The 27,857-nt window shown below is 42.9% G+C and overlaps 1 protein-coding gene across 12 annotated transcripts in view; it reads right to left on the bottom strand.

Moving 5' to 3' along the window:
- Positions 1-27,857, bottom strand: part of PDZD2 (PDZ domain containing 2) — a gene marked incomplete at its 5' end in the record, with an annotated part of 198,255 nt that overhangs the window by 23,515 nt on the left and 146,883 nt on the right. For 9 of the 12 annotated variants that reach the window (XM_080573249.1, XM_080573255.1, XM_080573245.1 and 6 more), the window contains 11 exons: positions 1,055-1,223; positions 2,002-2,105; positions 3,108-3,192; positions 6,073-6,205; positions 8,171-8,288; positions 9,181-9,406; positions 9,568-9,641; positions 11,365-11,479; positions 13,944-14,063; positions 14,579-14,727; positions 16,672-16,783. In XM_080573249.1, the coding sequence (XP_080429375.1) occupies positions 1,055-1,223; positions 2,002-2,105; positions 3,108-3,192; positions 6,073-6,205; positions 8,171-8,288; positions 9,181-9,406; positions 9,568-9,641; positions 11,365-11,479; positions 13,944-14,063; positions 14,579-14,727; positions 16,672-16,783 (1,405 nt within the window). The remainder of the gene's footprint in view (positions 1-1,054; positions 1,224-2,001; positions 2,106-3,107; positions 3,193-6,072; positions 6,206-8,170; positions 8,289-9,180; positions 9,407-9,567; positions 9,642-11,364; positions 11,480-13,943; positions 14,064-14,578; positions 14,728-16,671; positions 16,784-27,857) is intronic. The other 3 variants (XM_080573252.1, XM_080573250.1, XM_080573251.1) reach the window with 3 other exon arrangements.

Genomic DNA, 27,857 nt, shown 5'->3' on the forward strand with positions numbered 1-27,857 from the left:
TTGTTTGCAGGGAAGCTTAATCTCTCATCAGAAAGCAAAAAGCAGGTTTTTCATGTCCTCCCTCTAGCTAAAATACACAGCAAGAGCAATGGCAGATAGCTCCAGAATTTATGGGTAATTCCTGAAATCAGCTCATGGCACATCTGGTTCTATTTTAAGCTTATTTCTAAATTATGACTATGACCCAAAGAAGAAAGGGATGCACATACACATGTGTATTTTACTTTAAACAACAGAATTTCTTTCACATCTTGCTTCAATCTATGCTACTGCCTGGATCAATTTACAGTGAGTGAGAAATGCTTTCTCAAACAAAAATACAAGCACATGACAATCAGTTTCAAATTAAAGTCTAATTAGCCTAAGAGTCCTTTTCACATCCTTCTTAGAAAGAACTGCATCTTTCTACATAGAAAGTTCACCCCCTCCACCCATGAAAATGCTTTTCAGCATTAAATAATGAATTTCCAGAGAAAAGTAAGTAGAAGACAGATTACTTGAGAAGCACAGGAAAAGGAGAATAAATATAATATCCTTTGAACCTGAAATAAGGTGCATCGCAATAAGGAAATTAAAGATTCTTTCACTCAATTACTATGGGGAGAAGAAAGATAAATATGCAAAATATCTGCTGTCAGGTTGAACATTTGATTGTTTTTACATCGCTACACGTGACATTTTGAAATTGTTTATTTGAGGTTACTAAGAACACTTTCATTTAAATGTAATCAATCAGATGATCATATGCCATTTGGGAAAAAAAACAGCAATGGCAGTGTTGTCAATCTAGCGTTGACTTTATTTGATTGGTTTGGCCATTCTCACATAATCAGAGCAGCAATTTGGACAAACTACCATGGAAACAGGCGTTTATGTGCATTGTTGTAAACCCCTTCCATCTTCCAGCCTTTCAGATGATCAGCACCAGCTTGCATTATGCTGCGAGGCATTTCTTACCAGCACAGGAATCACCATAGCTCTTCCACAAAGCAAACTAGTGCTCATTGACTCTCCCTGCATCAACCAAATGACCAGACAAATTTCTGTCACTTACTCAGGTTACCAGGAAGAATAGAGCCATCGTCCAGCAAACTGTTCCTGTTCTTTTGACGGAGTTGCTCTTCATCACAGGAGCCAGTTACAGCATCAGAGAATGGGAGCTGGCTCGTACCATCATGCGAGAAATACTGGGAAAGCTCTGCCTCGGAGCTGACAGATCCCTGCTGAAAAAAAGTGAGGCTGGTGACCAGTCACCGACAATGCTTAAAGCCCTTCCTGCATGTAAGCACCACAATTTCCACTCACATCACCCTTGTCAACAAAGGAAGTTTAAGGCCAATTTTAAAAATATGGGAACTGACAGTATATTGAGGACCAAACTGTCAAACTTTGATGGCTGAAATGCAGCCTGTCAATGTGTTTTTGGCCTGCATAATAAAAAAATAAATTCCAAATTCCACTCCTTTGCAGATGTGGTTCAACACACAAACAAAGGATGAAACCACTCACTTCTGTACTTCCCTTCATATACCTTATGCACTGAGAGAAGGGCAGGGTTTATACTTCTGGGCACAGACTGTATGGCTTCTATGGCTTTCCCAGGAAAAAAAAAAGACTTTTCCACTGCAATAGCTACAGAGAGAGACCAAGTACTCAGCCTTCTGCCCATGGGCTCAGGTCTCTCCTGCTAACTCATTTCTGTGTCAGCAGGAGCTTCCTGCAGAGCAGGGGTGCCTTTGAGGTGGCAGGAGGTAGGAACCCACAGCTTTCTCTGCCGTGCTCTGCACATTGCTCCCAAAGGCTATGGCCATGCACACAAACAGGAGCTCACAGTTCCAGTGTCATGATTTGAACATGCGGCATAAGAAACAAACACTTTTACAGAGACCATGCAACAGGGAAGGAGCACAGAGGTTTGGTTTTGAACTCCCTGATCAAGTGAGAGCCTCGGTAAAAGCTTCATTTGAAGCAGACTGTTTGTGTTGCATCTAATCCTTTTACCCGGCTTGCTGGCTCCAGGAAGCGTTTCATCGTCCAGCTGAGGGGAGATGAGGTCTCTCCTTGTTTGGCCTTCACACCAGGAGATGGGCTTTTTTGTACAGCTCCTGTTGAACGCAGTTTAGTTAGTTGCCAAAAAAATTGAAGTTGTGGTCCATATATCCAAACAAGCCCCTCATTCACCATCTGATCCAGGGGCTGCGCTTAATCCCACTTGTTATCTGAATTGCCTTCATAAAGTGAGATTTATTTAACATTTCCCAAGCTCTCCCTCAGATCAGGTGAAACATTATCACAGAAACACATTACTCCAGCCAGGCCCAGGACTGAGCTACGAACATAAGATGAGCAGGAGACAGCCCCCCTCGCCTGCTGGAGCACACTGCTGACTAGGTGCAACCACAGAAGACAAATTAGCAGCCACTGGCAAGGTCTACTGCAAAAAAAAAAATCTTAGCTGACACAGATATAAGGATAATTACAAATCTAACATTTCTGTTTAAAAATCACCTTACTGGTCACTTTGCCATTGCCAAGAGTTTGCTTTCACTGGTAAGATTTTAGTAAGTGCTAAATCTGGAGTTCAAAAATAAAAAGCAAACACACAAAATACCAGAGAATACTTTTTGACATGATCCCAAAGATTAAAATCAAATTAAAACATATAGTGCAGTACACAATATCTGGACTTTTTCAAACTCTTACACTGATACATCTTTGTTTTTGTCGTTTTTTTTGCTATCCACATGGGTAAGCGTACCCAGATGGAGTTGATTCTTCCTGCCCTTTCCCTACAGGGGTAGGGCAAACACCTCTTGGCACCCCTACTTTAAGATCATGGCAGCCTAGTAAAGCCCAAAGCAAGCTCGGTTTAGATAGCTGATTCATCTGAATCATTTAGATTCATCTGAATTCATCTAGATAGTTGATTCATCTGAAACAGAAGTTTTTGCCAAAATTTTTTCCGTGGACAGAGTGATTGCATTCCCCAAACTTGTCAGATGTTTTGAGAGCCCTCAAAAGATTGCTGATGTTGGGGAACCCTAGAGCACGTCCCTAAACCTTCCCACATCTGGAAAAGGACAAATATTTAGGAGAAAACATGCTGCCACCTGTGACATGAGAGGAACTTGTGTCCTTGCTCTCTCGGTGAGTAGTGCGTGCAATTGCTTCATCCATCTCCTGCTCAGAAACCTAAAGTCAAGTGAAAGAGAGAGATCAAACTGGGTACAAGAAATGAATATGGAAGTCTGACCATTTATTACTACAAATGCATGACTCATTTCTGATATGTTATATTAAAGCCACTGTAAATTATACATAGTTGAGAGCTCCTAAGCCTTCGTCCCCTGACTCAGACTCCCTCTGTCCCACCACCTCGCAGAAACCAGGAGGCAGATGTCAGCTAAATTCATGAAAATAATGTTGAAGTGCCATGCTATGCAAACAAAACTGCACCAGACTTAAAGAAGTCAAATTATGCCATTACAGCACAATTGTAACTCAATTAAATACTGTATATTGATTTATTGAGAAAATATTACTTTAAAATAGACAAAGACTGCTTTGTACAAGCATACGTCAGCAACAGAAGATATTCTGCTCTTAACGTACCGGAAGAATACCAGACTTTCCAAGACATTAGCTGTCATTTTAATTTTAATTTATCTTTTTTTTTTTTTAAAGAAAAAAACTAAATCAGTAATTGATAATTAGTGTTCTCCTGGCTTTAGAATAAATACTGCTTTACAATATTTGCTAATTTTCTCCTGAATTATTGCCATGCACTTAATTCTTATAACTGGCAAACTCCATATAATTTCAGAACAGGAAAAACTAGTCTACAGGAGTATATATTTAAAAAGAGAAAGTGAGTTAACTCTGTCAGAAGTAATTTCTGTACTCACTGCTTTACATGAATTAAAATTCAGCATAAAGAGAGACCAGAAACTTGAATCCTTCTGAACCAACAAGATTTGAAAGATTCCTAAGCAAACTCAGCAGTTTAAACATAGTTTAAATGCCACATTCACTCAGAATAACAAGAAGAAATAAAATGTTGTGGTGTTTCTCTTGGAAGTACATGAAAACACTGAAGTGAACACATTCAGCAACAAAATGTACTGTGGACCTTTTGTGTCATAAAATCAGAGATTAAGTATAAAAATGTCTAAAACAACATGAGCCTTTGTAGAAATACATCTGTTTTCAGCTTGTGGCATGACCTTATAGCAAACCAAAAGCCTTTGGGCTCCTGGGGCACAGGGAGTCCCTACAGGACATGGACCAAACTCTGACAGTGTGCTCAGGACCTTTACACAAATCATTAGGTACAGGATGTCCCCAGAGCAAAACTAGGTGCTGAGCAGACTGCAGTACTTGTTTAAAGCTAACCAGAAATCCACACTTCTGCAAGCTCTGCCCATTTTGATTCTTTAGCATCCTCCACACCTCAGGCAAATCAAACTGCTTCTGCAGAGAGTGACGAACTAGTTCTTAACTACTATTTTCAGGTTGGGGTATTACTAAGAAAAAATAAATTAATTTAAAAACCACCAACAAAGCACCAACACGCAAAAACTTCTTTAGATTCCCCAGTGCTGTCAGAAAAAAAGGCATCAGCAATATAGGATAAATATGGCTCCCCATATGGAATACTCCTTCAGAGAACCAACTATAAGGGACTGTGGATTCAGTATTGCCTGCAGTGGAAATGCTTTAGGGTCCCTCCAGTTCAACTTTTAACTTTACTTAGCAATTCTTGGCAAAGGATTTGTTGTCATTTTAAATATCACTGATGGAAAACTGTAATAGGATCCACTTAATAGTTTCCCTCTGTTACTGAGTAATGGCAAGCAATTAGCTTAACTCAGTTCATCTCAGCAAATACCTGGTTAGGTCACTCATCGGCTTTCAAGCCACCACTGCAGTGAGATGAAGGACGGAAGAGAAGGGCAGGCTCCACTCCATGGAGTTCTTATTTCATGCTACTTATAGACTCTGAGAAGTCTATATACCTTAATAATGCAATCAAATGGAACCATCATGCTGGTTCAGCACAGCATACAGACTCTCTAGAAATACTGTTATCTTAGGCTATAAACCCAATTCTTACCCCTCTCGTGCTTACCTTTAACTAGCAGAACCACAGCCTCTTTCTTTCTAGCATCACATGGCCTCACAGCAACGATAATAAACTCTGGGCAGTCGGACCCTATTTGTCTATTGTTTGTATATTTCATTTAGCAGAAAATACACAATTATAAAATAAGAAATCTGAGTTCTCCTAGATATGGATTTATTAACGCCTCTATTTGTAGTTATGAGTTCAAAAGTCAGAGCTCGCTGGACCCACTAACGCAAATATTTTTACAGCTTCAGTCCTGTTTAAACAGGAAGGTTTTGTACACTCACGAAATTCTTTGAAATATTGAAATAAAAGAAGTCGTTATTCCCTACAGCTTGGTTAAAAGGGCTTTATCTTCTATCATCAATTTTTTAAAACTGATTTAAAACAATCACTCACTTTGTAAACACAGGCTTATTTTCAAACCTCCCTTGCACAGGTTTCACAGTAGCAGTACATTCCAGATTCTCATTTTTTAATTCCTGAAGGAAAACTTTGATCTTTGGACAGACTTTACTTTTTTAAGAACTGTATTCCTATTACTCTACTCTAGTTGATCAATTCAATCTGTTGATATTTATATTCCGGGCCCTAAATTATATTCCACTCACAGAAAAACTGCAAAATAACCTTAAGGAGGAAGATGATTTGTGCCATATTTGCGTTGCCAGTTGTTCTAACTATGAAGAAAGATGGAAGCACTTCACCCAAGCTGTTCCAGGAGAACTACCTTTGATCAGTGGGTGATGAAGAGAAAAGCAGCAAGGAGAGTTTGTGACAACTTACAAAACTGGAAGGCATCATGTCTTTTATCCTGACTTCTTGCACAATACATGCCATAGAGAGAAAAATACGATACTCCTCATTTGCCACCTTCCCGGTAGCAAGGCTCAGATTACAGTACCAGACGAAAACAGAACAGATACGCTACGACGTTTTCTCCTCACCTTAGGGTTAGGATGACGACTAATGATAAGGCTAACCGGACCTGGACCACATTCGCTCAGAATGGCGTAGGCTTCGCTTAACGCCGCGTGACGCAGGCTGACCGAATCTGCCTCCAGGATCTGATCACCCCGACTGCAGAGAGATATACAGCCAGTTAATCGCATCTGCCTTTTACAAAAAAATTTGTGCTTTTGACTTGTGGCCAAACTTTTCCAAAGATACTTGTATCTGGAAAAGATCTGATTTGCAAAGAAGCCAGTCTTGCTCTTGCTCTCAGTGACGTGAATGCTTTAAGTCCTGTTGACTTTGCAAGGGAGGTCCAGCGATCCCTTCTGTACTTACCGTCAGTGCTACAAACCCTATTAAATCAACAGAGAAAATTGGCTGCATTTGGACTACAGCGAAAGCAAATTTCAATTCTCTTTCTGCATTCAGATACTTGTTGGGCACTGAAGAGGAAAAATTAGATTCAGATGGGCAGTTCCTTCCCATCATATTGAATTACTTAACAGCAACACTGATAAGAAATTCATGATTTAGATAAAAATTTATGAAATGACTCCAGGAATACATTGAGCAAGATAAGCATATATTTGTTTCAAATTAACGTACCGAACCCATTAAAAAAAAAAAGAGGAAAGCATAGATTGTTTAGGTTTGTTTTTCCAGTTTCATAACTTTTGCTTGTAGTGCTCAGACATCTGGAACTGTTCAAAGAAAAGATCATCAACTAGGGATATCATTAAAGCATTCTCCATAATTACTGAAACATTTGCTTTAAATAGACACTTAAACAATCCACTACTGCTGATTTATGTTGGGTTACTTGTGACAATGGAAGTGAGCTAACACTGTGAGACCACATGCCAAAAGCAAAATAGCAATTGCACATGGCAGCCTTCAGTAGCCTGTTCTCTGGTGAAGGCTCATGAAATAAAAGGATGACCTGACAGTTAATTGTGTTGCTGCTTTGCCTACCTTTTAGGTTGAAACACCTATTAGAAACTAATAAAAAGAAATCGCTTACACAAACATAATTGGGAGGGGGAGCTCAGACACAGAGGGACTGAGTTGAAAACCTTTCTAGTATCGTAAAGTCAGTATCTGATTAACGTGGTTTTCCGAAATCAAAACCATCCTGTAACTTTTGGCTTATGGAGCCATAAACCACTGATGGGACAACAGGAGCAATGTCTCAAAGAAGCAAGCTAGAAAACTGGGAAGCATGCCTGGATATAATCAATCATTTAAACCTAATAAATGATGCAGCTGTTACACACAGACACAACCAGAACTGCAATTTTTTCCAAAGAGGCTTACAAGAAAGCAAGTTGGCATTAAAGAACTGTTTCCCATAGGCATTTCTGTATGGTTGGAACTTTTAAGGTTATTTTTTTTCATTCTCTCCCCCCACCTCCAACCCACGGGTTTGCAGGAATGTAACCACCAAATTATCTTAATCCCTTATTCCAGAAGCCAAATTGCTCTATCACAGTTTTCCTGGTGAGCAAGTAAACAGAAAGCACTCTGCCCACCACAAAAGCAAGGCTATCATGTAAGTCCTCTACAGCAGCGTTCAAGCCACAAATTCAGCATAGACTATGTGGTCCCAGCATGCCTTAACAACAGCCTTCCCTCCCGAATGACGCTCCCAGCACCCAACATCATTTATGAAGCAACACAGAAAGATAGAACATCTACCCCCAGCCCCTCTTAAGAGAGTTTCAGGTGACGTAGCTTCTAACAGAACTCTGCACATGCCTGGTCAATCTGGGGTCTCTGGTGGATACTCTGATAAAAAGACATAAGGCTGCACTTCTTGATGCTCCCCTTTCTCAAAGGGTGCTATCAAGCTTGGTTTTCTATATAGAGAATTTTTTATAACCCCAAAACAAATTTTAATGACCATATTGCTTCTAGCACAAAGAATACCGTTTCTTGAGTATTAAATACAACTTTGGAGCATCTTTAAATGGTTACTTTTTGGTGAACACTTAAGTATAAATCCCCTCCATGCTACACCAACCAATAGGTGAAAAGGAATTCTCAGTCAATGTTACTGTAAAACCACTCCATCACGTTTTTGCTTTAACTAACCTTAATCTGCCATCCATTTTAGCAACTGATCCTGGGGCCAGGCTGTGAATGTATATCCCTGGAGAACTGTTTTCCAGAGTAAGACAACAGGCACCAATGCCAAGTCCAACCCCTGGCTCTGTGAGAAACAAGAAGTACAAAGAGAAGTGTTGTTATTCCCCGCACATTGTACTCGCACAGGACACACAAGTGTTTGTGTTCCCACATCCCATCTGGAGACCAAGACTCACGTATTGTTTCAGGGTTGGCCTTAGGTACAGCCAGCCAGGAAGCCAAAACCAAGAGTGGAAATCAGGACTGAAAATATCTGATCCTGCCTGTTTTCTGAGATCCACCTTTGAAAGGACTAGCTCTGCTCCTGGCAAATTTTCAGTGTGCTTTGGGAACTGCCTAAGACTGGAAATGTTGCACAAGGGCTGATCTGGTCTGAGGCACAAAGGACTGGGAGATACACTTACAATTCTCACTTACAATTATTTCAAAAAATGGGAGCACAGAAGACACTGCTAACGGCACTGCCCTCTTTTGTTAAATACCTGCATGGCATCCGTCAGCAAAGAGGCATGAAGAAAGGTGAGAAGTTCTCTCTGATTCAGTGATTTCCCCAACCACATTCCCCTCTGCTTTCCTTCAGGTTACTGCATTCGTGAAGGAGGAATTACTGGACATCAGCTCTCTCCAAACTTTTAATCCAACCTTTAAAAACATTCCCCAAGCCTTTAAAGCAGGCATGCTTGTCCCACCACAAAGAGCATATGCACTAACTGTCCCTGGTGCAATTACTGATAATGAGACCAGTGCAATCATTGATAATGAGACCAACCCTCATGCAGGAGTCCAAGCAGCTCATCTGGGCAATTCTGAGCACTCTGCAGGGATTTGCCCTATTCAGGGCTGCCCTTTACAAGAAGGGCACAGATATTTGGGCTGCTGAGAGGCTAATTCACATTTTGCCTGGTATCTCTCAGCCACCTAATCTGTTCTTCCAGCTCACTCCAACAGACCCTCACCTTTATTGAGAGTCACATCCATGACGATCCTGTCCTTTGGGCCGGGGCCTTTGCGGCTGGAGGAGGAACCATCCATCTCGTCGGGGCCGGGGACCGGCGTGCCACCGCTGGCACTGGAGCTGGGGGAGCTGGAGCGGCTCAGCAAGGTGGGAGTCGCGCAGGGTGTGAGGCTTGGGCTGCGCAGGCGTGTGCGCACGGTCAGGGTCACCACACCTTTCTTGAGTTGCTAGACAGACACCAGAGAAGCCAGTAAGGTGACATGAAAAGCCAACATCTGCCAGTAAACCTATATATATATATATATTAAACTGTGGCTAGCAAAAGAAGGTGCTAAAGGTCATTGAATGAAGAGAAGCGTGAACCTCTCTCATGCTACATCCGTGCTACCTTAAACCTCTGAATGGCCTCTTGATGGGTCAGCCCTTGTAGAGACTCTCCATTAACTTCTAGGATTTCATCCCCTGGTAATCAGATACAAAAAAAAAAATGTCAGCAATACACAGACTATAGAGATGTAAAAAAAACCTGCTTATACATAAGGCAACCCGCTACTATTTGGATTCCAATTAGCTGCTCAGTAAAAAGCTTTCTACTACTCTCAGTTTATTTTCACTTGTCTTAATGCCTTTTGAAGTTAATAATGATGAATTTGTAGAGCAAAGAATGCTCTTCAGTAGAAATCCTTAACTTGGCATTCTCATACTAACAAACCGAAATCGTCATAGATTTTTACTGAAGTCTGAAAATAGATGCTCGTAACATTAAGTCCAACGAGACTATAAAATTCCCCTTCTTTTGTGAGCATCAATAAAAGAAATGAGAATCTAAGTGAAAGACTACAGCACGTTACTCCAAAGCCTGTTCAGAAAAAAATGGCCTTGCATACACGTGCAGAAAGCAAACGTGTTCCTCTTACCAAGCACCTGTGGAGGGAGAAGCAAGTAGCTCACGCACACTGCAATAGCAAATGCCCTTCTCACCCCAATGAACACTTCCCATGATACTTCTACCTACTTACTACAAGCTTCCAGTTTTGGATCTTACTACTTATACCCAGCTGTGTTGAACCTCTTTCATTTTAGTAAAAGGAGGGCAAAATGAGCAGGAACCAGATCCACTTTCTGCAATTTTACTTCCATCTGTGCAAAATTAGATGAGGTGATGTCATCAGCCATGTCTACCCCTTCTCTCTTTTTTTAGCCCCAGTAAAATATAAAATAAAAATAAAAATAAATTAAAAAGTAGTTTGTGAGCTCTGAATATCCTGCGAAGGCTTGCTGGGTTTATTGGACAGCTGCTACTTATTGGCTTCCCATGGTGAGTTCACAACCCATGCTGCAGGGGCGCGAGCTTCCCTCTGGCAGTGAGTTTGAGAGCTGGCACCAAAAGCAGCCTCAAATACAAGTGTGATGAGATGTAAAGATGGAAGTGATGATATGAGAAGGATAGAAGTAGCACAGGAACAGCTTTCTGTGGAAGAGAAATTACCCATCCTTTAACAGAGGAGTTATAGACCAACGCTCTAAACTTGTGGTCGCTTTCTACTTTTAACTGCCTAAGTGTTTGTCTGGCATGGGAGGACTCAGACCAGGGTCCAAACATGCATGGAACAGGCTACATATCCAGCTCATAGATTGAGACTGGAAAAGTAGTAATAAAACCAGGATATATCTGCTTCTCTAACGAGCTGGGTGATCCTACTGCAAATCCCACCTTTCCTCTTTCCTTTTTCTGGTGATGACTTTTACTTGTTGATTCACATCAAAATCATACCAAGAGGCTCATAAAACACAGGGGCCCAAAAAAGATTCCCACGCACACCACTCTGTATAACCCCTTCTCAGACCAGCATCTTTAAGCCAGATGTTGGCTGGATAGATACGCTTCATTGCTATCGATGACCCTTTGTATTTGAGGAATTAGGGATTAAGGCTTTGGCAAATAAGGTTCACTGAAGGAAAAAATATCTTCATGCTATAGTTTTCCCTTCTCAAAACACAACATAATCAAGTTAACTTTTGTGATAGATCTTCCCCAGGATGGACAAACAGGGTGTGTTACAACCTCCACAGCCTCTTGCTGATGGCCAGGTGCCTAAAGAAAGCTATACTTGAATTTTTCTGCTGGACTGAAAGAGTATCCCATTCTGGTCCTTTATATACAGTTGGGTTCTCTCTACTGTACCTTCTTTAAGCCTTCCATCAGCAGCTGCCGCTCCATTTGGGAATATGGTCTTCACAAAAATCCCCATGCGTCCACGAGCAGAATCCTGACCTCCCACAATGCTGAATCCAAGACCCTGCAGAAAAAGGAGAAGTTGCACAGCTGGCACCTTACTCTACCATCACCTGTCAGAGAAAGACTGCCAGTAATGTACAGACAAAGGAGATATGAAGACCTAATAGATTCTGATGAATCACACTGCAGTCTTACTCTCTGCTTGCATCTCCTGATTTACATTCATTCTAACAGCAACACACTTCTCAGCCCAAAAAAGTAGCAAAAAAGAAAAAAATGCTATTTCAAGATCTTTTTTAAACACTGGATCAAAAGCTTTATGTTATCCTATTCCAACTTTAAAAACTGTAACACATTGCTCTTAAATTGACAGACAGTAGATTCCCACCCCTGAGATCTATATCCAAGATTAACTGTAGTTTTCTGCACTGTCACAGATCCTGCTTTTCCTCAGGAAAATAAAGCTTAAGAGCATGACATGAGGTCAGTGCTGTAATGTCAGGAATGTAGCTCAAAGGGGGCTGGCATGGGGGGGCTGTCACGCACATGTACATTTTTAATTATTCTGGAGACATGTACCACAGTGTATTTAAATAAATCTAGATCAATACATTCCCCAGGGCTCCATCTGTTAGCTCTTGCCCCCGTGCTGCCCTGGCTGGCTACGGGACCGCCTTGTGAAGCTGATCAGAGAACGGATGAGCACAGCAGAACAAACCTCTCCCCCTTCTGCCGAGCTATTTCCCAGCCAAAGCACTTCCTTGATCCATACCCTGGTATTTCTCCTCTTGTCACTGCTGTAGTGGTTACACACTAAAGAGAAAAGTCACCGACCAGGTGGACAGGGGAAGTGTGAACCTTGTTATTCAGTGCTCTGAAGCCAGGGCAGCGCCATGGGCAGTGCTGTCCAGCTGAGGGATGCTGTTGGAGCAGGCACTAACCCCATGTTTGCAACCCCATACAGCACACAGCTCTTTCATTTTACTCCATGAATATAAAGTATGCTACTATTGTTACGAGCTTCTAGTAATTTGATAAGATGCTACTGATTTCCCAAAAGGAAGCATCCTATCTCCACCTTGAAACACAAAATAATTCAAGTGAAGGTTTACTGTGCAACTGCCAACTGCAAAGCAACCTGCAGGAAGCATGAGGCTCCTGGCACTCCCTGAACAGACACAGCAGCTCTCCCCATGTCTGCATGGGGCTGATCGGGAGCAATACAGCTGCAAGGTACAGGGGTGCCCACCATCTTGAAGTGCTGTAATTCCCCATCAGAAGAAAAACTCACACAGATCTACCTACAGATGAAAAATCAAGGTCACGCACTTGGCTCCAAGCCATCAACACAGTGACTCTATGGAAATACTTCTTAAGTGCCACATCCACACAAAGATAAAAAGCAAATGCTACTATACAAATCATATGCACTGCTTATTCTAACACAAACAATTGCTCTAAAAGCGGGTGCAAAGCACCTGAAACAGCAATTATTTGAGGTGGTTCACAATGACTACAGTTTGCTTGCTCTCAACGGCTTTGTAACACCTTGGAGTTAGCTGCAGAAAGGCAGGTGAGGGTGGCTTATCACACAGGGAGATAAGCTAGTTCTTATGAAAAAAATGGGGTCAAAAAAGAAAGAGGTAAAAAAAACAAAATCACAAATACATGCTTGGGAAAATCTCTTTAAAGATCTGAAGCTCCCAAAACAGGGAGACTTACAACAACTGTAAGTCAATCTAACCAGAGAAGTCACTGTTTCCAATTCTTTGTTAAACTTGAAGCACAACAAAGGATTTGTTTTGTACTTGAGCTTGAAAGTCAAAACAAGGCTTTTTAGTCCAAAACACATCCATCTGATGAATTTAAACAGTATTTCAGAAAAAAAATGCATATTTTTAGCATATTTAAGTGAGAGCTCCAACACTAGCATGGTCTAGGTTAGGGAAAACAATACACACTGAGTTTAATACCTTTTTATTCCCTTAGCATTCAGCTGGTATCTAGGAATTGTGCTAACACGTTACTGGGGAGTGAAAAGAGGACTCTGTGACCCAGAGAATGAAGTGCTCTCAGATAAACAATCAACCAGGAACCTATCTTTGGGTTTAACGCTTAATTTACAGTGATTTTTTAAATGTATCCAGGCTCCACAGAGATAAAATATGCTTGTCCATAAATATGCATGCAAACAGGTACTCTTCTGTAGCTGCCCCAACTTTGCATATACATACATATTTATAGATCCATTATTAATATTTGATATCTCAGTAATGACCAGACGCACCATATCAGAATGAAAGCCACCCCATGTCAAGTGTATGACAGGAACATTGTTTGCCCTGCATTTCACAGGTGTAACTTTGGCATTTACATTTGAAAATGGGATTTGTTTATTGTTATTGTGCTACCTTCGAGAGCAAAAACCAGTCTCACCCAACTGCTGGAAGCCCTGGGGGTTGGAGATACCTTTAAAATGCCATCTCTTGCTACACGTGAGAAACCAGACATGTAGAAATGCTCACCTTGCCTTGCCCTTTCATCAGGACAATGTTGGAGATGATGGACGGCTGGGTCAGTCTCCATGGAGATTCCACCTGGGCGGCACTGAAGGAACGGGTGGATTTCTTCACGATGTGGTAGTCCTAGTAAACAGCAGCAAACAAGGGAAGTCAGTCACTCTGATTGCTTGGCACAGGCACTGGGATGTCATACCGGGAAAATTGTGTCGGGGAGGAGACAGCGGGGGGGAATCTTAACAGATACATTCAGATGAGTACTCAAGGGATGAAATCCTAGCTTGTTACAGTCAGATTGAACCCTGCCGTAATTTTCCCACATTTCACAGAGTAGCATCATTTTGTAATATACCAGTCACAATTTAATTAAAAAGATCAAGGAGAGCTTCATGATATACTAAAGTCCTTATCTGCTAAAAACAACTAAAAAATGCCTACATCATCAAGTCATTTAAATAAAGAGATGGGTTTTTAAGTGCTCAGATCTCTAGAGCTCACGGTATCATCTTTAGGGCCTGAACACAGCACCCCTCTTCACCATCCTCAGAGGAAAGAAGTTCGCCATAGGTGGCCAACGCATCCCAGTTTGGCATGGCGCAGTCTGAGGGACATGCAGTGCTCATACCCAGGTTTGCACCCACCTGCCTGGCTCCTGCTGACTCCAGCTGCTGCGGCAGAGAGTGCTTTCTCCCGCCCCGGGAGTATTTCACTGCTATCTCATAGCTCGATTCACCATTTTCCACCATCAGCTCATCGTCTTCCCCCACAGACTCTAAGCGGGATCCGGCACCTAGGAAAAACCACAGAAAGGTATCTCAAACAACTCAGAGCCGCTTCATCATCTTGGCAGCACACAATAATCACCTCCTGCAAGCCCCAGACTAACGATGCCTAAAAACATTGCTTCACTGTACCCAACAGAGCACTTACAAGCTAGGTTTGATCATCCTCAACTGAAAACTTTTCTGCTGTCACAGCTTTTGCATGATATTTCAGTGATGCTGAACTCCTCAGCACTGTCACTCCTGGTAGTAAGGAAAAGCAGATAATTGAGCCAGTAGCTGAGGGACAGAAAAGAAATTCAGCTGTTCTCACCCAATAGCACTTGCCAGTGCAGTAAGCTCTCAAGCTTCATTTATTTAAAATTAAAAGACCTGACACCGTGGCCGTATTCATTTCTGGAGGTGTCATGTCACTTTGAGGGAAATTTTTCTGGAAAGGAAGAAAGGAAAAAAGTGCCAAATAAATGCTGTTTCCTTTCCTTCTGTCTGTGATCCTAGTTATCTTCAAGAGGAGAAGAGTGCAGAGTTCACATTAGAAACACAATGACTCATCCTGCAGGATACCCTGCAGTCAGCCGCAGAGTGCCCTGCTCCCTGCACCAGGGCTCCTCCAATTCTCATTTTCTCTGAGTTCCCCACAGGATCCAGTCCCAGCATTTCCTGCACTTTTATCCCTGTAATTCCCCCACCATGCAGGAAAGCGCAATTAACCCCTATTTTACAGATGAATCCCAAAACAGGCAAAATTCACACAAGTTGGGTTTTGCCTAAGTTTTGAGATTACTTTAAACCAATGCAAGCTGGAGCTGCCACAGGAAGGGTAAGCTCTGCTTCACTACCCTGTCCTTATATTGGACGCAGGGCTCACAAGCCATGTGCTGAGGGAGATCCATTGCACATTTGCCCAGATAAGCCCCAAATCTGTTCTCTGCCACCTCCTCCTGTCTAGGATGCTGTGTAAGCACCAACACTAGGGAGGGAGCAAGCACACAGACAGGGACAGCTGCTTGTTTTCACCCAGCATTAAAGGAATTTTACCACCGTATCCATAGGCAGGATTTGCACCCGCCTCTCAGAGTGCCATTTAAACCCACTCCCTGCTTTGGGGTGTGAAATTACCGCTAGTTTTAAAGCTCCCTTTCTGTGGGTTTGCAGAATGATGTTGCTACACACATCCAGGAAGGCTACCTTGGCATGTCCCAGCATCTTGGCACTTCTTGCACTCCCAGCCCTCCAGGTACCGAAAACTAACCCTTTCCCATAACCTCCCCCTCTCTTCTTCTAGGAGAAGTTGTATTTCTGTGTTGTTTTTTTTTTTTTTTCCCCCATCTCTGAACACAGCTTCCCTTCTCATGCTGCATCATAGGATGGGAACCAGGAAAGAGGATGCTCGTGGCTGGATCCAGTGAGCCACCAGCACATAGCCACAGGGACTGCAGGCAGGGCAGCTGCGTGGAGGATGCTAAAAACACCTGAGTAAATGGAAATTGAGGTGAACATCTGAGGGAGGGACCCTCAGAGTGTATTAGGGATGAGAGTTTTGTTGAGCTCTGCTCACAGGTTACTGCTAAGACTTGGGCACAGCGCAGTAGACAAGGGTGAGAGTATTTGCTATAACGGGTATGTTGGCGATGGTATGTTGAAAGACCTCCCTCATTACAGCCCATTCAGTTAAAGCATCCTGAAATAGGGAATGCAGATGATTAAGAAAAAATGAGAAGGGAAAAGAAACTACACAACAAGAAGTTTCCAAAGTTTTGCTTCATCTTTCTGTCAATACTATAGTTCAACTCAGGAGGCTGAATGCAGATGTCTTACAGCTGGAGTTTTCCTTCCAAATTAAACCAATGCAATGTCCAAAGAAAAGAAAACCTACCTCACTTTTAGAGAGCTAAAAGAAATACTCATCAGAAAAACTTTACTACCGCTATCTTTTATCAACCCAGATTTACCTTGGGATCGACTTCTGTATTTCAGTATGCCACTTCCCAGAGTCGGACTCTGGTTGTTTCCTTTGGACACTTCTGCAGAAGCTGGATCTTGAGACTTCTCAGTTTCCATCACCTAAAAAATTAAAAATTAAAAAAGTCTGATATAGTTGTGAACCAGTGAAGCTGACGGAATTCCTCTAGTTGTTATTAAGGGACAGAAAATTCCACTGCACATCACCTTAATTTTTCACAAAGATGTCATTGTATTAAGCCAACATATGTTTCCATGAATAATTTTCAGTAATGCCTTTGGACATTATGGGATATTTTTACAGATGGATATGCCTAGAGCTTGGTGTGACTGGGCATCCTCTGCAGGGCACCACACCAATGCCTCCACTGCACCTCCAGCACCCACACCAGCTCATTCAGGTGCTTCCACCACGCACTTTAACATTTTATGATAGCTTTTATTGCAATTTATTCAGCTCAGCAAGCTTCCAGAGACATCAAATGTTTACAGAGACAGCCAGTTTAAAAAAGCATTGTTTTCTTGCTAGTGACCACAGCTGAATGCCAACACGTAATGGATAAAAAGCTGATTTAACAGGTTATGAGGACTGCACAGCCAAGCACGCAGCAGCTTTGGATTGCTCAGCTAAAATTTACTCAGTCCACATATCATGGAACCCCCAGTGGCTCCTTTCTCCACTAGTGGCTTCCTTTATCGAGCTGCAGTAATCAAGTTTTTCCCAGTGGTGCTGCTGCACAGCGATCCTTGGCACACACCAATTCCTCCACATTTTCACCCCATTACCCACTGTACAATTTTAGACAGCTCATGGCAAGGATGGAAAGTTTTCCAATACAACCACTTATCGGTCACGTTATATTTTCAATGTGCTATATTAACTGCTGCAAGTCAGTTTAAAAAAAAATCCCTTCAAATCACCAAACACTCATACGGTTGAAATAATTTCTACTTCCACTATTAAAGCTTAATAACGGCATGATTTTCCTCAGACCCTCCCTCCCATTACTCCATCCCTCTTCTCTCAAAACCGAAAAACCCACAAAGCTTGTCTTTTGCAGAGTCTAGACCTTGTGATTACCATTCAAAGGGTAACGACTTCAGGAAAGGATACAATTGGCAGATAAAGCTGAAGTGGAAACTGCTATTGGACTTTGGCTTTTTATTCCTCTCCCTTCAACATTAACAGCTACACTTAACTTGCACATCCCAGCCAGTTCTTGTTGATTTTTCAAGGCATTACAACAACAGCCTCAGAGTCTGCTTCTGGTATCAAATGCTTTGCAACTCATGAGCTTCACATAACAGGATTTACCTGAAGAAAATAACTGCATTCATATAACTGGTGCTTATAATTTGGCCATCCTGGTGAGGGATTCATTCCAGAAAACATGTAAAAATAAATAAGTAAATAAAATCCAAAAGACCTAAATCGTCAGTGCCTAGACCACAGCTGGGGTATCAGAACCTCTCCATATGATTCCCTTGAGAACACACCCAAAATACAGCAGGACCATTTAGAAGTGAGCCAGGACTTCATGATTCACATAAAGTTATGCTGCAATTTACCATAGTAATGAAAATACCCTTTTATAATGAGAATGCCTCATGTGTAGAAAGGAAGAAAGCATTTGCTTTGAATTCATCACTACAATTTGTCTCTGAATTCATCACTACTGCAGCCCATTTCTGTCCTGCGCCAGCTCTCAGCAGTGACCCATTGGTACATTCTGTGTTCCTACCACACAGGGTTTTACTTAGTTTGAGGCTTTCTGCTTTTGTTTTGACTATTTGCATTCTGCAACTCCACAAGTTTCCATCTAGTGTGGTGAGAGGAAGGACAGCAGACAGTTGCTGCCACCTCAAACACCCCAACCCCGTGCAGTCCCAGAGGCTGTGAGCCTGCAAACACCCACGCTGCACGTAGGGTCTGCGCGCAGACACGCACATGTGGACACCAACACCGGGAAAAGCCTCAAGACAATCTCCTTGGCTTCCTGAAATTGAGTTTTATCCAACTTGGCTTCAGACTACAATAAGTCTGAAACATCTAAATTACCTATGCCTCTGTTTATTTCTTATTTTAGCAGAAATACTTTTCTGACATGGATCGTAAACATTTAGGGGAAGACATTCTAGCATTCGCAATGAGGTAAATACTCTTTAAGTTGTTGAGGTTGTCTAATAAACCACCAAGAGTTTTACCCTGCTCAGAAAACACTCAGAAATCCATTCCACAAAGCTTGCGAGAACTCCCAGCAGTTGTGTGCCTGTAATCTTTGGCTCTGTTGTAACTCCGACAAGAAAACCCCAGCTCCACCTTATCCCCCTGGCCACACGTGAACATATCACTTTTCTGTCTCAAGGCGGCCGCCAGGATTGTGACCATGCCATTTTAATTTTCCTTGCTTTCAAGGAAACAGAGCTTACTATTTCAGTTCTGCACGCCTCTTATTAAGCTAAACCCATAAATCCTGCCCGATTGCCGTCTCGGCGCTGAGGACAAGGGGAGCTTTAACACACGTGGTTGTTTGAACAGATTTGAGGGAGATCTAAAAATAGAGCCCATTCTGCCAGTTCATTAAGTAACTCCGGGATCAAGCGATGGTGACATCTCAATTGATTTCAAAGAAAACAGTGCTATCACGAACACACGGTCCTGGCACTAAACCAGGATGAACAACTGCCCCCAGAGCCCTTGCTCGGGCAAAACTCCAGCACGACCAGGCCCTTAATTAGGCAAGATGAGGAGCAGGATTATAAGAGTCTGCATTGTTTAACCGCAAACAGCTTGACAATCATCGCTGATTTACAAAAACAAGGCAGGACACATGGGATGATACAACTTAATAAGCAAACTGCTTTGCTGCTGCCGAGCTCCTCAGCTGCTAGCTTCCCCACCAGCGAGTCCATCCGACCCCCGGGGCAGAGCCGAAGACAGACGAGTTCAACGCGATTGTTAGCAAGCGAAACGGCGAGAATTAGACTCTGGCCATATGCAGCATGCCAAATTCAGCCATACCTTTGCTGGCAAAGGGTCAGACCAACTCTAGCCCACTGCTTTAAGACAGCAAAACAGCACCGTGTTAGAGGAGCGGCTGCGCCACTGCACACAGCAGCTCCGCAGGGCATAACTCCCCATCTGGTCCTGACGCAGCCAAGGCAGATTTTTCTTCAGCACCACAACCCCAAACTTATTTCATCATGAAACACCCCAACGCTCCTGTCCATAGGGCAGCCAGCAGGATGAAGGCAGAGGAGGTGGAACTGCCTCCATCCAAAAGCAGCCAGCACCAGCACAGAAAGCTGCAAAATGCCCGCTGTGAACCGGCCTTCACCTGGCCCCTGCAGAAAGTCCTGATAGTCCCTCAAGACTAGCAGATTCCCCAAAGGCTCTAACCTTTCCAAAAAGTTTGTGAGATTTTATTTGAAGATGTGTTACATTTCTATATGTTCCAGTTATTTGTGCAATTATTCACCACTTTGTGGGGCACAGCGTGCTTTAAGCCTTAAATGTGTCGTCTGGTGGGCAGAGAGCTCCACAGGCCCCTTCACCTTGCATGGAAAGAAAAATATCTTCACTTTTAAATTAGCTCTTTTTCAATTTAATTGAATCCATCTCTCAGATAAATTACAAAGTGCAGCACTATAATTTACTGGAATTAGCACTGCGAACAATGCAGAGGACACAGATTTTCTCATCTCAGCCAGCACCGAGTTTCCCGTTGCTTACTGCTCTGATTCCACGGCGTGCACAAAGCTTCCCGTCTGCTGGAAGGATTGGGACAAACTGTGTTCAGGGCTGCATCACCCAGGGGCAGCCTCCCAAAACTCAGCACCTTGGCAGGTGCCCAATGGCAGAGGAAGAAGCATGCTTGCCTCAGTAAAGAGGCTCACCAGGACAAACTAAATACAGAATTAATTGCTTCTGGAGCAGGCTAGAGTGGTCCCTTCTTTCAAAGGGCATTGCTGATCTGCTCCGGCATGGCATGAACCCAGAGATCCAACACAGCCAGGGATAGAGGACAAGAGGAGGAACATCACCTCCATATCACCGCTATTTAGAGCCTTACATCTCAGAAAAACATGGTGCCCTGCTTTCTCACCCTGTGTATTTGCCGAGGCAGGCTCCACCAGCAAGACCCCACAGCCCCATCCTCAGGCTACGTTTTGCTCCACCGGTGCAACAAAGCAGCAGCTGCCATCCCCAGCAGCGCTTCTGGGAAGGACCCGCGTGGGTACACTGGGCACAGCCAGGGCTTCCTCCTGCCTGAGGGAAGGGGACAGGAATCGAGGACTCCATTACCTAATTATAAAACAAGAGTTGGAAACCTCCCGCTTCATGTGCTGCAAGGAGATCAGGAAGTCTGATAAAGATTCAAGAACTGGAGCTGCCCTATTTTCTGAATAGGTGGAAATGCTAAATAAACAGAACAAAAGCCTTTAAAGTGGTCTCTAAGAATGCCTGGCCTATCACTCTAACAAATCCCTGCATTCAAAAGCCAGCCAAAGCCTTTGCTATAATGCAGTAGTTGCTAGAAAGGGCATTACTGTCAGCTTCAGTAAGTACAAAACCCCAATGGTTATTTTTATCGCTCTTTACCAAGCCTATGAAGATGTCACACACAACCTTGCACGTGAAACACAAGCTGGCACTTACCGACACAGAGCCAGCAGCAATACCTGCCTGCACACCCTCAGCAAATAGAAGAGAAACACACTATGGAAGAGCTGAGCTGCTGTTATCTCCCAGAGTGCTCTATTTATTTTGTTCGAGATGCCCCAAACCTACTTCAATGAGTTTGATACCAGGAGACCAACACGCTGACCACAGCCCAGAGGATGCTGGCAGGCCACGGGTTCTCGATATAAATGGATTCCAACCACGCTGGCTCCAAAGACTCCCTGGTGCAATGTTGTATTTATGGCCAGGGCTGCTGTTAAGTAAAGGAGACTCCATTTTCAGGTTTCCAAACAGCTGTTAAAATTAGCACTCAAGTTCTGAAGAGACAAAACTTTCAAAATATCCTTTTAGATAGAAAGAAATGCAGGAAATGGCTAAGGCAGCTAAGTTCCCCAAGAAACAGATATCACAGGCAACACATGCCTTGAAAATAGTAAGATGCTCCCAGTTAAATCATTCCTAATCCTTTTTGGATCAGATTACTGTTCTGCTGCAATATATTATGATTTTCACTATAAACATCTTCTAAGCTGAAGGAAATCAAATTCATACGTTTCTGAGATGGTGCGCAAATGGATCACTGCTGTTTTCTTTTTTACGCTTTATCCCTTTTTTCCCCCCCAACATCAAAAAGGATGACATGTTTGCATGCAGTATATTCCTTGCCCACGAGATGTCTCCAAGTGCTGCACAGAGGTCCCAGAAGATTGGTCCTTGTAAACAGAGGAGACAAACATGGAACTCAAGCTGTGTGAACACCAGTCCTGCTCCTCTGTTATTTTCTTTAATAAATGCTCAGCTCGTGGCTTAGCACAAATCCAGAGACTATACATCATGGCAAACAACAAGCTGCTGCTTTTTTTTTTTTTTTTTTAATGACAACCTTTTTACTCACAGTGAGGGACAAAGCAAGCAATAAACAATCCTCAAAATAAATAACTCTCCTGAGAATGAAGCAAGACCTCCCTAATACCAAAGTCAACCCACAGCTGCAGAGAGCATTCCCATGACACAGCTGGTGGAGAGCTTTGGATTTCAGCTCTAAAACCACAGTTTATATCATCCTAAGTACATGAGAGGATACGGAATACATAAGCATTAAGCGTCTTTCATACCTGAATCGAGGATCTGAAGCCTCATATGTTACACAGGCTGCATTTATTCAGGCACAGCACATCCAGAATACGTTTTAACAGAACCCAGACAAGACTGGACCATGTATGTGCTCAATAATTTGCAGATAAACAGACTGCTGATGCAATGACACAACATTCACGCTAATTCTCAAATCCTAGAGCCTTTATCGTCTTTCTGTTAATGTATGTGAACTGCGTGGCTGTGACAGCATCTCTCTTGTCCCAGTGCCATGAGGGGGTTATTTTTAGCTTGTTAAAGGCAGTTCATCTTCTTCAAAACTGGGCAGTTATCCAAACAGCCAAAGAAGAGACAGGCTGCACTGTATCTGTTGCTTTATGGGAAAAACCCTCATTCACAAAAACAAAGAGCAAGTAGAACCTCTACTGTAGATAAACTTGCGTTTCTATTATGCTGCTGACTTGGCTTTCAAACATGTCACATGGAAGAGCAAAAACTACAACTCCGGATATTGTCTACACTGATATTTATGGTCAAGTCAAAAAGGCTATCTTCCACCAGCCCAACCATCAGTAGATGTTTCATATTTTGTATGAAATAGCCTGCATCAAGTCTGCAGGGGACCCTTCAGAGCACTGTCCTCTGGGTAAAACAGCTTTCTCTGGGCTTGCCTTTAACACGAAGGCTAAAAAAGAAGCCCATAAGAGCTGGAACCAAGGAAGTCCGTGAAGAATGTATTCACATTAACATCTGCATTGTGGATTAATTTCAGAACCTGTACAAAACAGTAATTCAATGACACTGCTGCCATGGGCCTTCCACCACTCTTCTTCCTCCCTGGGCTCACAAAACTCAAGCCCACATCTTCACCAAGCCCTTGCCTGTGCCACCACCATCAGCCCATCAGGGTTATTGAACACCACCGTGGCAATAAGATGAACTGCAGTCACTTATTTTAATGTGATACGACTTCTGGAAGCAACACAACTGCTTACACACAAGAGCAACAACCACATTAGGCAAACAAAGAGTTGGTCTCAAAACATTTTGTCATTTTCTCCTGCCCAAATTCCCATCTACATTTACTCAAAAAGCTTCCATTTCACCAGCCCTCTGGAGTCACCACAGGACCCAGAGCATCTATTCAGCTGTTCTGAAGGGCACCGCATGGGCGCAGACCCATGGACATGCTGGACAAGGCTGTACCCCACTCTCACTCACTCCTCTTCAAAATGCCACAGATTTGGCACAAGGCAGGCATTGCAAATGTTTCCAGCCCTCACCACGAGGAGCTACTGAGCCCTTCCCAAGGACAAGGATGGCCACAACAGAGCCTCACACCAGGCTCTTCTTCATCTTCATCCACCCCAGTCAAAACATTTCAGTGCAAAAGGGGATTTCTGGTGGCAAAAGCTGTTTCGCGCTTCTCCAGCCATGCAGTCCTGTTCGAGGGGTGAGTCATGTCTCAGCAGCCTCTTTCGAGACTGCAGTGCCCTAATGGGAATGAACACTCAAGTCTTCTTAGTAATGAGGGTCCCTCCCCGCGCTCTGCACACATTTAATTGTTGAGTTATGCTTCCTGTTCCTTTTCAATGTTAATGCTTTCTCTGAAATTCTCTCCCAGTGTTTCCAGAAGAACTTTTGACCCCAAGAGTGTTTTTAAACTTATGGCATTGTTATCCTCTTCCTTATTATGCTTGCATGGCTAGAGGTAATTACATACGGATTCCCTGGTAAGACAGAAAAGCTTGCAACAGAAAATAACTAACCAGCCCTACGTCTCAGATAATTAATAAAAACAGGGAGGGGGGTGGTGGTAAACAAATACATTTCTGCATATTCACAAAGCAGGTCGTTGCTGCATGCCTTGCAAAAAAAAAAAAAAACATAAGTGGGTTTTGGCAAGGGGTAAGGAAACCCCGCTTCTGCGAGAGACCTTTAACCAGAGACATCCTGTTTCTGTCACTTGTGGGAGCACCAAAACCTTGGTGGGTCATGGCCATCTCCACATGCAACATGCCCGCAGCTTGCATGAAGGCCCCCAGCACCACAAGCAGCAGCTGCCCAGGGAAGAGGCCCAGATTAAGCAAAGCCCAGAGGAGCAGTCCCCAGCCTTCCCTCCCCGCCTCCAGCAACTGGAGATCCAAACCTCCTGAGGCAGACGCCCTCGTATTGTGTTTAATAACTTTTTGGAATTTTTCATCCAGCCCATTAATATGGAGCTGTTCGCTGAAGTAGAATACTTCAAAAAGAAAATAGTTGGATCATCCCATATTGAACAACACTGCACCACCAGAAACAAAGGCTAAAAGCTTTTGAAGCAGCAAAGAATGGTATGTGCCTCCGTCAAGGGACCCGAAATGCCCCAGATTCATCAGACACTTTGCAAATTCTTGGCAGATCTGCTTTCTGTTCAGAGCTCATTTCCCAGGTTGCTCTGCCATGCAGCAGTACAGTGACAAATAGATTCAATTTCAAGCAACAGAAATGCTAGGAAAAATGAATTAAAATTAAAAAAAAAAATTGTCAGAGGTAAATATTACCCTATCATCCTATTTCACTTGGACATAAATAATGACATTTTAAAATAGCAGTGTCAATTGCACGAAGTAAAATATGGATTTAGGGTGAGAGTTTAAAACCCCCAAAGTGACTTAGGACAACTTAACACAACATGATTCTGTGGCCCAGTATTCTGTATCTGAAGTTAAGACACATTTTGGCCAAACTAGCTCTGAAAGAAATGTACTTTAAGGATATTAATATAATCCCTTTTCTGCCTGGCAGCACAAGTTTTATTAAAGTTACAACTTTTAGGGATGTTTCATGTTAAACGGGGCTTTACATAACCAGACTGTTAAAACAGAGCTCCAATTAAATTGTATTATGAATTTTTTATTAATGAAACACAACAAACGGACTTTCAAGTTCAAGTAAGCCTTACGAGTGCTATTTCTCCTAGATTACAGTTTTCAAGTGTCACAAAACTTTTCTGCTGTGTCCTGAGGAAGCTGAATAGCTCAGATTATATTTCCCTGGCTGAACTGGAGCCGAACTTAAGGCTTTAGAGAACTTACTCACAGAGAATATTGAACATCCATCACCTACAGAAGAGACATTTCCCCCCCCCCCCCCCTTAATTTTCATGGAATCACAGAATAAATTGGGTTGGAAGGGACATCTGAGGGCCCTGGTTCTGTCACCTCAAAGCAGAGACAACTTACATCAAGTTGCCCTGTGCCCAGTCCAGTTGAGTTCTGAATATTTACAAGGATGAAGGTTTGAAAATGTAAACCCAAGTGATTATTTTTCCTGTCCAGCAATGTCCCTTTGAATTCAAACACATTAGAAACCTCACCAGGCACGTGGGAGCTGCATCATGGTCTCCCTCCCTCCTCAGGTGGGCTGTGCAGGGCTCTCAGAGGTAATACTGATCCATCCCAGAGGTAACATTGATCTGTCTGTGCTCAAGTGTTGTGCGTAGGTCATCTTACAAACGGTCAGGTGCTGACACACTAACAGTAAGTCTGTCAGGAGTGTAAGTTATGGTTCTGAATACACAACTATACTTACAACAAAGTTAATGAAAGAACGCTTTAGGCAACACTAAGAACTCCCCAGACAGTTCGTCCTGAATGTTTTGTAGTATCTTCTCCACTTAGACTCTAGAATTAGACATACTTTGTGTTGGTCAGAAATACGCAGACTTGTTACTGTACCAAAACCTCCCATGGTAACTGAAGTCTAAACTGATGAGAGGCAACCGACCCCTGAGCTTTGCAAGTCCACAACACTGGTTGCACACAGGCAGATGTGAAGTTTGCCTTGTCTTCTCAGCCTTTCACACAGCAGCAACAAGGGGGGAAGTGGAGTCACACTCTTCACTTTGCAGAAGTGGAGTCAGGCTCTGGGACTTCAAAGAGCAACAGTGAAACCTCAATTGACAATAAATCCCTCTGAATTACCTTTTTTTTTTTTTTTTTTACCTGACCACCCAGCACGTGACAGCATCCCCTTAAGTCTCTGCAAAACCCTGCACAGTAAAAAGAAAATTTAATCTCTCATCAGAGGTGAGAAACTGGTCATGATAAAGTCAACTCCTGTCCAGAGCTGGGCTGAGAACTGGTGTCAAATCTAAGAGGTCTGATGCTTAAACTGAGACCTCAGTCTTAGTGACATGGTCCAGACCTTCAGTACCAGTGTCCCCCCCCCCACCCCCCTGAGATGTCTAAAACAAGTACATTTATACTGATAAAAAAAATGATCCAGCTTAGTTCCTGCTTTAATCACCACCAACAGTCTCATCTCTTATCTATGGTGCAAATACAGGGACTATACGAGTGCAAGAAAAGACATGTGATTACCATCAAGGGAGTGGGAACAGCAAAGAACAGTAATTTCCAGAGCAGTTTTGCAGTTATATATACACACATACATATATACATATATATACACACACACAGAGTATGTATAATCATATAGATATGTTTTGTGGTTTTTCTTTTTAAATCATATGATGCCTCATGACCATGCTGCTGACCTTCAAACCTGCTTCAAAGCCTTGCTGTGAAAAATTCTCCCCACCTCACCAGACAAAGAATAGCCACGTGTGAAGTTTATCTTTTCAATACGTTTACCTTCCCCTGTCCTGCCCGGTGGCACACAGGATTTGCGCAGCCCAGCCCAGCTGTCCCAGCAGGCTGCGCTGAGCTGATGTGGATGGATCAGGCTGCAGGTAGATCCCAGGGGTCTGCGCTGCATGGACTGCCCACCCCGAGCTGCAGAGCCCTGTCTGTGCTCCCGAGGCTGACACAGCAATTACATGGGGAATGCAAAGACTTCCACACTTGGGATTAGAAGAGGAGAGATTTCAGGTGTAGCCCAAGTGAAAAAAGAAGAGGTCCTGAGAGCCACCAAAAACTTAGCATGCCTACATCCCTCTGAATTATACTCCCTTCAATTAAAAAATTCCTGCCATTCTTCTAACATGTTTATTGTACTCAGATTTCTGTGATTTTCCCTCCAGCCCCTAGCAATGCATTAGAAAAGCACAGAGCTATGGCCAACAAAGGCGACAGGCAGGCCAAACTAGCTCAAAATCAGGCTGTTGCCACTGCAGTGGCTTCAGACTTTAGGGTAGGCTACAAACTCAAGTACATGCTGAAGGGCTCTGGGCAGGCTTGCCTTCCTACTTTATAAATAAATAACAATCCCCTTCACAATCCCCTTCACGGTGCTGTGTACCAGTTACCTCAAGTTTCCCTGAATGTTATGTTAATCTGGAAAGGAAATATCCAATAACATTTTAAAATGCCCTTACTGAAAAACACACAGAGCTTTGCTGGAAACTCGGGAGCATATGAAGTGGCAAATCACTGTTAGCATGTGCTGAAAAAT

This window comes from Anser brachyrhynchus (assembly GCF_964034855.1).
Source record: "Anser brachyrhynchus genome assembly, chromosome: Z".
Classification (NCBI taxonomy): Eukaryota; Metazoa; Chordata; class Aves; order Anseriformes; family Anatidae; genus Anser; species Anser brachyrhynchus.